General features: G+C 38.3%; 1 protein-coding gene across 1 annotated transcript; it reads right to left on the bottom strand.

Annotated features, from left to right (window-relative positions):
- Positions 1 to 917: 917 nt before the first annotated feature.
- On the bottom strand, positions 918 to 13,293 carry LOC115816309 (butyrophilin subfamily 1 member A1-like; the record flags this gene model as incomplete). The annotated part of the gene is made up of 7 exons (XM_030779268.1): positions 918 to 1,079; positions 8,261 to 8,619; positions 8,872 to 8,901; positions 10,657 to 10,680; positions 12,491 to 12,598; positions 12,744 to 13,019; positions 13,185 to 13,293. Coding segments are annotated over 7 exons (1,068 nt in total), but the record flags the coding sequence as incomplete, so codon positions are not given.
- Positions 13,294 to 13,529: the final 236 nt, after the last annotated feature.

Here is a 13,529-nt window from a genome sequence, read left to right as displayed (position 1 = left end):
TGTTTATAATTATATTTTCTATATGGACTTGTATTTTAAATATTCTGTGTTTTATCCTATATATTTCCCTTTCAGGTCATTAAACGAAAGCAATCTGTAAGTGTTGAAAGAAAGAAAATGTTACATTGTTGCTGATGTGTACTATGTAGTTAGGCCTGCAATGGTTGCATCTGACTTTTCTTCTTGTCATTATTCCCAAAATAGTACAGCATAACAACTGCTTCCATAGCATTTATGTTGTATTAGGTATTATAAGTAATCATGAAATGATTTAAAGGATATGGGAGGATGTGCATAGGTTATATGAAAATACTATGTTACTTTATATAAGGGACTTGAGCATCCATGGATTTTGATATCCGCAGGAAATCCTGGAACCAATCCCCCGCGGAAACGGAGGGCAGACTGTACCCCCTGGAGTGAGTCGTCATTCCACCCCGAATTCGCTGCCAGGATTCAGAATTTCATGGAGTGTTCATCTACACTGCGGGTTCCTTGGCGAAGAGTGAGTAAACATTTTGCCGCACCTTTCCCCCAAACTGGATGGTCAAACACCTCCATTTCTGCAACAAAACTAGGAAACGATGAGCTCACTGACAATTGGTTTTCCCAAACAGCAGTGGCCCAGTCTAACGCTTTTCTTCTTAGTAATCCCATGATATAAGTAATCTTAGACTTATCTGTGGCGAAAGTGGTTGGCTGTTGCTCAGATACCAGTGTACACTGAAGAAGAAAAGCACTTTCCCTGATGTCCAATGTAGTGCGCAAGCTCTGGAAGATATGGCTCCCTGGGAGATGACGCTGGTTGATCTGGAGAAACTACTGGGGCTACGGGAGCAGGACGGCTCGGCTGAACTTGTAGTGGGGCAGACTGGGTGAGACTGGGTGAGACTGGGTGAGACACGTTGAGACGAAATCTACCTGATGACCAATCTGAGCAACTTGAGTTGATAATGTTCGAAGTTTCTCCATGACCTCCTGGAGGATCCGGTCATGATCTGGCCCACTAAGGCACCCTCGCTGATGAGAGCTTGATGGAAGGAGTCAGTGTCAGCTGGGTTCATCTTGGCCAGTTCGTTCTGTTACACACAATGAAGAGTACCCAAACATAGGACACAGACTCAGCAGTAGAATGAATGAGAAATTTAATGTAGGTTTCAGAAATGGAGTTGAATGGGTGTTGGTAGGTGGGGGCAGAGAGGAAGCAGAGCGAAGTCTGTAACTGGTGTTGTTGGTGAAGCAGATGAGTGCAGGCAGGGGAGAGAGCATGGCAGAGCGATTTGACGACTGGCAGCAAACAAGTGGTGGAGACTAGTAGGTGAGAGAGAGTAATACTGAGTGCAGAGAGAGAATAAACAGTTCGGCAAATCATACACACAAAACGGGCTGGAATACACAATTTGTATGGCCGAGGAACAATCTGGAGAGTGAAAGAAGCACGTGTTCAAGACGCAAACACACACACACACACACACACACACACACACACAGACAACAGCAGGGGGAGCACAGGAGACACAAAGAAGAGGGAGACACTAGAAACATAGGGAAAAAACAGAGAACATGGCCGAGACCGTGACAAATTCTCAGATAAATACAGAGTCTCAAATAATGGTCAGGTTTTCAATTACAGATGGGATTGCCACCTGTTTGGGCAAATAAATGCTGGTTCCAAATACAGCAAGGCTCAGGTGGTAAATTCATCACATTTCCACAGCATTATTTACATCAGTACAACAGCATACTGTAATTATGCTCACCACTCTGTTACTATTAGTTTCACTTCTTAACCAAAATACCATACCACTAGTGTTCTGACTCACATGGATTGTGGTTGCTGTAAGACTATGTGTGTTAATGGTCCATTATTAGTATTCAGGGACATCACTGCCAAAACTCTCTCCTTCCTATTTCCTATGTGTTATTTCATTATTTCTTTGAGTTATTTCATGCAACAGCACATCTTAACAGTACTTGGAAAAAGTCACTGAAGGGAAACAAATGTCTGATTTTAGATGGTGTAGGAACAGTATAGGATAAATAAGAAATTAAACATTACTACAATATTACAAAATACACTACTAATAAAGGACAAATCATAAACAATGGCATGTCTCTAATAATAGCCTGTCTCAAACAAAGGCCTGGTTCTTTCTTCAGTTGAGGTAAATAAAGGCCCCGGACACTATTTAAGAATTTACGGTATGTTGTTTTGTTGCTGTACTGTCAAAAGAAAAAGGTCAACAACTTAACTGTCATGTGTACAAATTGCCTCAAAACTTTCAAAGCGTCCAGCAGAGCAACAGTATAAACCTGACAGACATTCTATTTTAGCAGAAGAATGAATATGTAAACACTCAAACACTATGATTAATGTCACTGAAACGGAATCATATGCAGTAAACACACCACGTCTCACACATAGGCCTAAAACATGCCAACACAAACACCAGAGAGAGGAGAGAAAGAGAGAGGTATAAATGTCTCAGTGAAGGTTTACCTGATCTGGACAGAGCCGTGTAATGAAGAAAAATCACTAAAACAGTCTCCATTACCAAATAAGGCACAACCACAACTCAAACAAATTAAAACACACACACACACACACACACACACACAAGAAAGAATCCTTTAAACAGAGAAGAAAAAGTACAGACTTAAATTTACATTCCCAACACTCTTCTCTAAAGACACAGAGACACAGAACACGGTTTTATTTTCATCTTTTCATAATGTACTTTAACCTGTAGGAAATGTTAGTAAAGAGATTCAGTCACATGTAAAAACACACACACACACACACACACACACACACACACACACACACACGTTAACATAGGCACACAGACTTATAAAACTCATTCAACAGCTGTATGACAACAGAAATTATTTCAATATTTTAAACATTTAATTAACACCCTTTGTTGTGTAACTCCTCAGAGACTCTGCTAAGTACAGTGTTAGCAGATTAATACAGCGACATGCAAAAGCACATTCATACCTGCATACTGGCACACATCCAACACTTTATGTGTAATAAGACAAAATCTCTCCTGTTCACTTATGTCTGACTTTGTTCACTGTCTCTCCTGTATTCAGGGACAGACCTACAGTATCAATATTAGTAAAAAAAATCAAATCGCTATCTCTGAAAACAAATTATTGTGTTTTTTTAAGCATCAGGCTGTACACAAAACAATGTGAGTAATGACGGGGTCTTGTCATGGAGTATTCCAGATCTTTAACGTATATACACTGATAAGGTTAGAATTTAATCTCATTTTCTGTATTCTGGTTTGAAAGCAAGATGTATTGTTTTCTGAGAGTATCAGTGGACTCACTATTATTGCTTTTGTTGTTTTAGCACTTATGTATTATAGACTGAACAGTTAGGCCTACATATTGTAAGTATTTGTTATAGACTGAATACAAAACAATGTGTCATGCTTGGAGATTGGACTCATTAACCTGCAGCTAGTGAAGATGGTCTAAAAAAGCAAATGGTTTACAATGCTGTGTGCTAAGTCTTCCTACCCTATTGTCGCACAGTTTAACCAATATTTCAATCTGTTTGGCTCTGTTCATATACGGACAGGTCAAGTCTGGGTTGAGTATTCCTTACTCTGACTCACAATATACTTCACCCTTAAACAAACACAGATGTGCAGTGAACATCTAATGTTCATGGACATTGACATAATTTTTTTTTAATTTCTTGTTTCTTTCTTGAAAAGGCATTCTTTCTCATTACTAATTGTTACAAACAGTGGATTTTGCCAAGTGGTTATACAGATATAGAGACAGATATACAGTGAACACCTAACATTTTTGGGCAGATTTCTGTTGCTTTATTTCGGCGATATTACACAGCTGACTTTGACACGCCAAGTCGTTTTGCAGTCTCTCTGACTGGTTCATTCTGGTTTCTCTGTGTCATGATGGCTAGTTTCATTTTCACTTTCACTCTCATTCTTTTTTAATCTGTATTACACCCAAACCCAACAATTTATGACAAGAATGGGGATATTACAGTTTCCCAAATTTGTATACATCACACCACACACAGACTAGTGATCATACAACTTCACTACACATAAAAAATTATAAGCAAGAACATTTTGTTATCTGTCAAACCAGAGGCCTGGGTGCTTATATTTTATCTGTAGTAAAAACTACTACACAGACAGTAACTAACAAACACCAAGACATGGCTCATGCAAAGATTAAAGCGTTAATTTAATCACATTAAGTCGATTACAAAAGGCAGGAAGTTTTGATTGTTGCAACATTGTTTTCGTCAAAAACGTTTAAACACATACAATCCACACACACATACACACACACACACACACGCCCACTGAAACATTGACAATATCACCTCATTAAATAATGAATGAAATATTGTAAACTAACCGTAAGGTTGCGTTGGACCGTTCAATCTTTGCCTGATCAGCACTGGCGAGCTCACGGGTTTCTGCCTTGTTCCATTCGACTAACTGATGTGCTATCTTTGGTGCGATGGAAGTTTTGGTTCGATTCCAATTTTCCACCCCCTAACGTCTCACTTACAATCCCTGTGTCAAACAGCGAAACGAGATGATCTCACATGAGCTCTAACTAGGGAGTGAGCGAATGCAGGGGGGGGGGGGGGGGGGGGGGGGCTGCAGAATTTCATCTTTGGGTACGCACAGAAACCCGACCAGACTGGGGCACGTACACGCACGCACACACGCATACACACATCGAGAGAGTGAGTTGAGACAGAGAGAAACGCCACTGACTGATAAATGCATAATTAAATATGGCCTACCTATTTGAAGTTCTTCCAAAAGAACGACTCGTTCGCGAACTGCACACCACGATCAGAGTGATGATCGCCCCCTAGTGGGCATAGAAAAATCTGTGTCTGAACGAATAAATAAATAAACTTTTCTGTTAAATATGCTATTTGCTGTCTAAGCATCCAACTAATGAACCTCTGCGTACTTGACTGATGTATATTCCAGCTGTTGTCAACATTTCACGTCTCAATGCATGTGGGAACTGGAAATTTTATAGTTTGTAAAAATGTTCATTCAATGGACAATGGCCCTCAATAACTGCCAGCTATAATGCAAATTCCCATTTAATGTCCATTTAGTTTAGTTTTGAAACATAAAGTTGGACTATAAACTCTTCATCCCTCCTCCTGCTATAGCAGTTAAAGGCATGAATCAGGCAGAGGCCCTGAGTGCACTGTAATTAACATCAAGATTTAGGAAAAGAGGACAGTGTGAGTGTCATGATTTTTATCATATTGCACATGTGGTGTGCAATTTTATAATAAGCCTGTGAGATCATTAATAATATGTGTACATATGATTAAAAGAAATTAGAGCACCCCTTACTTCTGTGCTTACCTTCTCACACTCACATGAATAGATTAATAACACATCATTGCATGACTAATGTTAATTCAGTTTTTGATTAATCATATGTTACTTGTTAGAGTATTTTTGTTTGTTTGTTTTGTTTTGTTTTTTCAGATTCTGATGGCTGACATCAAAAGTTAAGTCTTTTAGTCTACCATCAGTCTTCTAACTTTTTTTCTTTAACATTTGCTGTTTAGCAGAAAATTTATGTCCACAACATATTTGACTCAGTACAGGATTAATGGCTGTTCCAAATGAAGATCCATAGTTCTGATCACAGGTGTGGTGGAGGAGAAATGACATCCACAGGTTACAGGAAAATGTTTAGAGAGAGTATTTTGGAGGTCCATAACTGTGTTCACACCCATATTGTGTATTTTTCTGTTTGGTAACCATTTGTTAGGTCTTTGTGGCAAATCAGGGGGGTTCTCACTAAGGAAAGTGAATTTTGACACAAGAAATGTTTAACACTGAGCCTGAGGAAGAGGACAGATTTTGTATTTTGGATATGATACAGCTATGGCCATATCATTTTAAGCTATTACCTAGTTCTCATTAACATCAAGTAAAAGCCATTAAACAAACCTGAGTGCAAATTACGAGAAAATTTCAATGTAATGTTTGTTTGTTTGACAACAAAAAGGTTTAATAAGAAGGTTTTTCTTTTCATCTGTAAAGTTTCACTAAGTTTTCATTATGTAATAGCCTCACGATCAAAAAGGCGTCTCTCTCCATAAAGTCATAGGTCACGGGTCAAACACACAGTAGACATGTGCTGTTAAGAGCGGAAGTCGTACTTCCAGTTTTAAATCGTCTATATGCATTTTATAGTTGTACCAGGATGATGTGAGGGAAAACCCAAACGCATGTTTCCTGAAATTAATATCTACGTTTTTAGACACCCAGAGATGAAACAGATGAGTGGTCTGTTCAACATGTGCATCTGAGAACATTTACATTTCATGTTTACGTTTATTTATTTAGCATATGATAAATCTGGGTTAGATAATGATATGATTTACATAGAGTCATAGCATTTTGTTTCATTACCAAGAGAAACTTGTTAAATAGTTAAACATTCAAATGAGTTCTTAAATGCCAATACCCGAGGAAAATGCATTTCTGTATTCTTACTATTTACAACAGAAATTCATTTGTACATTTTATTTTGATTTAAGCATAAAACAGCAAACTCCAGTTTACTGAAGTATGAAGAGAGTCATTTCTTATGTAGTTGTCATTTGAATCTTTGATCATTAAAATCACCTTTTTATAAAATCTCTCAAGAGTCTGCTTCTGGGTCCATATACCGCATCCCAGGCCTCACAGGCCGTGACAAATAATTACTATATGATTTACAAGTATTGTAAAATTATTAAACACTTGATGATTGTGTGCATTTGCTTCACAACATGACTTTTACCATAAATACAAATGCTGTTTGTCAGTGCATATAAGTAAAAGAGTTTTCATTTGGGTGGGTGTCCCCTTTATTCAGATAAATGTGTACATGGGAAAGATAAGATATGTGAGGAACAATTGAGACAATTGTAAAAGAAATTTGGAGTCCCCTGTCATGACAGTTGCTAATTCTAGGAGACAAAAAAGTTCAGATGTGATGAAACATTTTTCCTTTATTTCATGTGCATGGGAGAAGCACACCTCAGAGATGAAGCGCAGTTCTCACTGAGCTTAAGGAGTGCAGAGCTTTTTATACAGTAAGACAAACGTCTTAATACATGTGTAGGAGTATACAAGATAACTTTTATCATAGAGCACAGGATAATTGAAGTTCCCTCTCCGAGTGGTACAGACACACAGCTCACTCAGGGGTCTTGTCTTCTACATGATAAATGCTCATTGTTCCAACACACAGATACATTCTTGCCGCATATAGTAACTGAGCAAGCACAGGTCCCTATCATATTAATACTTCATTGTGATGATGGTTATGAGGCACATTTTCCTTCTAAAAGTTACAGCTATAAAGCAAAGCGATATTTTTCCCACACAACTGAGTAGTTGATTTTTATTTGTAACTTATTGATACATATTCAAAAGTGCAGTTAGATTCTTATGCTGTTTGTCAGAGGTTACTGCTGTTTTCTCTCATCTGGCTGCTCTAAGGAGTTTCTAAAAGAAGTGCTCAGGATGAGAAAGCATACTGCCATTGCATGCTGTTGCAGCCAGCCCAATGCTTCACCAAGCACCAACTGTGAAACCATCACGAAGCCATTACGGCTCACGAAGTAAAAGGGTCATGTGATCAGCCCATGTGTCAAAAAACATAATGTTACATTTGCGAGGGAGTCAGTGTGAAAAGTACTAAAAGTGTTGTCTTCACACAAACAGAGAGTAACATGACACTGAGAATAATATAACAGGAAAGTATTTGTTTAAATGTTTGTAAAAGCCAGTAGAACGTGTTTTGGGCGTATATGTGAGTAAAACAAAATGTGAAATAAAAGTGCACATTACTGGACAACACATCTCATTTAGACACTAACATGTAACACATAGAGACAGGTTATGTTGTCCTGTCTCTTTGAAACACTGGCACTGAGAAGAAGGTGAAAAAATCAAGACAAGGCAGTTATGGTGTTATATAACTGATCAGCTCTGTCAGAGTGTACATAAATCGCAAGTGATTTGGTTAAAATTCACTCAGTGTGACTGACAGGAGTGATAATCAGTGGAGCTGAGTTTTTACCTCCTTCATGATGATAGGGAGCAAAGTACGGATAGAGTTTGTCAGTGAAAGTCTGACCAGTGAAAGAGTAGATAAGAGATCTGGCCTCCACATCATAAAAGGAGACTACACCCTCCTCATAATCCACAAACACCCCCACCTTCTGGGGTTTCTGTTTCACGGAGAAGGAGACATTGGGATCAGCTCGAGCCATATATAAAGTCCCATGCAACAGAGTGAAAACCCAGAGTCCATTTTCGGGCTTCCGTTCCATATGCTTAGCCCTGTCAATGGACTCACTAACCACTCCTAATGACCAGGTAGTTTTCCCACTGACTTGCACCTCATAGTAAAATCTCCCTGAGGAGAACCCCTCCTTTCCCAGGACACTCTTACTATCAACAAACCTCTTTTCGTTTTCAGAGAGCTCCTGTGGTACATTTTTATATGTCACTTGTTTCCCATCAGCAGACAGCTTGAGTAGTGGATGAGCTGTATCAGGATCCATAGTCACATTCACTGTGGAAGATGAAAAGTACATATTTTAACATTTAAATGGATATTAATTTAAATGTGTGTTCATGTTAATCCATGCGAATCACCTTCACTAAGGTAACATCTGTTTTAATTACCTAGTACTTATTTTCAACACCAATTTAACATGTGTTATCAGATTATAGGTTACGATCATGAAGGTTAATAACTGTCTGTAGTGGTGACATAGAATGTTTAAGGAGTGATTCAGAAAATTAGTGATAAAATGAGACTCACTTGCATGTTTTCTTCGTCTCCTGTTAAACTCTGAAAACAGTTGATGAACATTGTGAGTGTTATGACAAGTATATTATGTCTATATTAGTATTATGTCATGTCATATGATAAATACTTTTATAAATATGACCCCTCCTGGGCAGGGTTGGGAAGATTAATAAAAACCTAATGGCATAAACAATAAACTGGTTCATTTCAGCTAAAATTTAGATCAAAATGAAATTACAAGTAACTCCATGGAATTCATATTAAAAATGGAGAATAAATCCAACTCATCGAGCTCAACACAATGTAAGGACTTGTTACACAGCTTCCAAAGAGACCTAAGGTGAGTGAATTGAAATCATTGATGTGAGATTTTAATCTTTGTCATTTATAACTTCAAAATGTTGACAATGAGAGGGTCAGATGTGTCTGAAAACATGATCTTACAGTCTGAAGTTATAACTTTAACAGATTTAACATACAGAGGTCTTCTCATCTTCCATTTTCATTTTTCTTGATCTGTTCAAAGCCATAGTTATTCTGATTACAGCCAACACCTCCTTTCCCTCCCACTCTCCTCCTCCCTGGTAACTGAGGAGATCTCTGTCTGACTGTCTGTCTGATACATCCCCATCAGGTGGATCCAGCGGTTCCTGATTATCATCACCACCCAACTCTTCTGTAAAGTAACTGCTCGTCTGATGTGTGACCTGCCCAATTTCTCCATCAGCATCTCTCCACTCAGATATATCACATACATTTACTATCCATACAGCACTCTATTGATCAAGTCAAATAATCATTTCCCCCCTACATTCTGCAAACTAATGTTTTTTGATCAAATGTGTGTTTTATGTGGGTGGCACGGTGGTGCAGTGGGTAGCGCTGTCGCTTCACAGCAAGAAGTTCCTGGGTTTGATTTCTGGGTCCTCTCTGCGTGGAGTTTGCATGTTCTCCCGGTGTCTGCAATGGTTTCCTCCCACAGTCTAAAGACATGCAGGTTAGGCGAATTGGAGACAATTAATTGCCCCTAGGTGTGATTGTGTGCGAGTGTGTTTGTCTGTGTGTCTGCCCTGTGATGGACTGGCGACCTGTCCAGGGTGTTTCCCCGCCTTACACCCAGTTAGCACTGGGAGAGGCTCCATCCCAGTGACCCCTAAAACTACACATCTGTATCGCTCCTTACATTTTTACCAAAACACTTAATGTCCAATCGCAGTTTTTTAACTGTTTCACAGAGGCTGATCTCCTCACTTTTACTGAAACTGTTTTAACAGCAAGAGAGACCTCATCATCTTCTGTCCTGAATCTCTAATGCACTTATTCACAACTGATGATACTCAACACTTTCTCTCCTTCCCACCCTCTTTCTCCCACGTTACTGAGAGGATTTCTCTCTGTCTCTCTGTCAGACACACCCACATGGATATCTTCTTGCCCATAAAAAATGACTTTACTGCAGGATCTCTCCACTGGTGGACAGACAGTTATTCTTTGTTCTCACAGTTCTTCTTTATGACCAGCTAAAGTTTTTTTTCCAAATCCCTGGACACTGGACAATGAATTATACCTCTGTCTACAAACACTGTTTTACTCTGTATCTGTCTCACATGAACTTTGATGACTGGACAACAGGTAAGAATAACAGAAGCTCTGATGTTTGATTTTGTGGAGGAGCTGGTGAGTCAGTCTTTGTGTTATAATCCTGTTAGACATTGTGCTCTCATGAGAAGTTAAAAAGACATCAGTATGAGATGAAGCATCATCCTGAGGTTTTAGAGAAAAAACACAACTACTCACCATTTTGTTTTTCCTTGTCAAAGCCTGTAAACAGATATAAAGAGGATTATTTACTAATTATTTAATAAATAACAGGTAAATAGCTGTCTGGTCTACTTGCAGTATATAACTAAATCTATTTCTTAATTAAAAATATTAACCAGTCTCTTCCCTCTCTAACCCCTGAACAACTGTATGAACATTGCTGTTGAGCTACCTATGTGACCTTTCACAATATCACTGCAAACGCTGAGAACAAAAGACAAGTGTATGGAATGATATTCACACAGTTCAAGTCATTAAATGGGATAATTAATATAATCCCACTCAAAGTTGAATAAAAGCAACATGTGAGCTGTATAAATTTGTTTAAAAAAAGTCACAGTTTTCATATTATTCCCAGTGTTATGTTATATAACATACAGGACAAAAATGATCATGATTTTATCATTTCCACTGTAACAAAGCCACCTGTGTAAATACAAGAGAGAACAGAACTTCCTACTGTGAATATTTGGGGCTTTAATGGTTTTCAATCTCTGGCTCTGTTCTGTTTGGGTGGCAGGTGGTGGTGTAGGTCATTGAGTGGTGTTGTAATTTGTTGTGTGGTGTGAAGGTTGTTGACTGGTGTTGTAAGTTGTTGATGGTACATTCCTTTGTATGGTAAAGGAGATTTTGCTGGGGTCTTACAAGGGGTCGAAATTCGGTATATCGTGATCCAAAAATGTTACCATCCATTTCATAAGCAAGAACATGATATTGCGATATTTGCTACTTTGTATTGTACCCTACCCTCCAAAAATGAAAGTTTCTTTGGCTACGATTTTCAACTTCTAACTACAGCTGAGATTCTTACTTAATTAATGTGCATGGACTTCATAAACGAGTACATTCTTCTCCCGAATATACGTTGTGTAGCGAGTTTTATAGTATCCCGTTGCAAACGCACTACATACGAACACGTCACTGATTACGCTACTTTCAGTGTCAACGCTACTTTCAGTGTCAACGCTACTTTCAGTGTCAAAACAACGCATTACGTAGGTGTGTCATTGAAAAATGTTGTTTAAAATGACTGAACAACAAAAACGTGAAGGGATTTATGGTGTCTTGTTTTGCAAAGAAACAGTTTCTGTTCATAATGTAGAGACAAATACTTAACGTATGATTCATGATATCATGTTAGTCATTTAATATGTTTGATTAACTGCTGCCAGGAAACATTGAGGTACCTTGTATTTATGACACTTTTGTTGCATTTCTGATGTTTATGACAATTTCTGTAGTTACTTTGATCTCTTTATGTGTTGTCTAGTAGAGAGCTTTATTCAAATGGGAATTTATTTTGTGCTTTGTATGGCTTAAAATTAAGTATCACTTCTGAATATTCATACTTTGTCACTTAACTGTTATTAGGCTCTATCAAATCTTGAATGGCGAAACACAAATGGTATTTCGAACTGTATTGTTAGATTACTATATTGTCCCATCCCTTGGTCTTGCTAACTGATCTATCACCTGATAAAAATACGTTTATGACACTGTGCAACAGTGAGCTCATCATCAAAGCAAGCAATGCAAACTCCTGCATCTCACTCTTGATCTCTCACTCTGTCCCTTTATTTCTCTTTCATGTGTTAAAACTAAATATAAAGTTGTTAATGTGAGTTACTTAGAGAATGAAACCCAAAGACTTTTAAACGTGTCAATCCTGTATGCTGCCCCGACATTGTTTTTCCTCTTATTTATGTTCAGTAAAGAATCTTGCCTTCCCTCTCCTTCTTCTCCACTTCCTGCTCTGATTTATTCAGAATGAGAGAAAGAACCTGAAAAAAAGCAGGGATCTATAAATTACCTTTCATTCTGTGAATAGAGAGAAAAAGTCCAATTAATCCAATGACTGTGACCAAAACTGCAACTGATATGCAAACAACAGCAGTTATCCAGGTACGAAAAATGCTCTCTGAAACACAGAGACAAAATGGAAAAAATATTATTCAAAAAAGAGAGAAAGAAAAACAAAATAAATTAAAAGAAAACAATGTGGGCATAGTTGTAGAATAGAAGAAAAGTCTTAATGTGTTATATTTGAATACTGAGGCACTAACGTGATATAACAATCTCTGTCTCCTTCATACGGTCTCTCAGCATTACTCTGCAGTAGAACCTGTTGGTGTTACTGTCCTGTACAGTGACACGTTTTTTAACATGGAATCTTTCTGGGTCTCTGAGTGTCTCTGTATCTTCAGCAGGGAGAGGGTTTCCATCATTGTCCAGCCACAGAACTTCAGGTTCCGGCCACCAGTCTTTTGTTTCACACAACAGACTGACCCCTTTACCAATACTGTAGTCCTCCATAGAGATCACTGGCTGGGTTCCCACAACTATTAAGGGCAGAGTATTTCAGAGCCATTGTTAGTTAAGGCTAAAAAATAATGAGGAACAAAAACTATGAGGATTTAGTTGGGAATGAACACAAATCTATATCATCTGTAAACTATAAAAAATGATGATGAAAAAACAACAAACAAATAAACAACGAGTGTCACCTTCAACACTGACTTCAACAGTCATGTCATCAAACCAGTCTTCAGATCGGATTAAACATGTATATTCTCCCTCATCAGAGACTTTTACTCTGGAGAGTTTTAATGAAGCGTTGCCTTTCTGCAGTTCCTCTTTAAACAGTGATGTCCTCTCTCTGTAAGACTGAATCTGATCTTTGTCATTGTCAACACCATTTTCATATAAATGCACCAGTGAGTCTGATGTTTGGCCTCTAAACCACTCCACTGTCATGTCCACAGCGCTGATGTTGGGTTTGAGAGAACAGGGCAGAATCAGATCTTCACCAGCTTCAGCAAGAAGACGACTATCTGGACCAACAACCTGAA

This window comes from Chanos chanos, chromosome 7 (genome assembly GCF_902362185.1).
Source record: "Chanos chanos chromosome 7, fChaCha1.1, whole genome shotgun sequence".
Classification (NCBI taxonomy): Eukaryota; Metazoa; Chordata; class Actinopteri; order Gonorynchiformes; family Chanidae; genus Chanos; species Chanos chanos.
The sequence above is the reverse complement of the archived record's forward strand: the minus strand, read 5'-3'. Positions and strand labels throughout refer to the sequence as shown.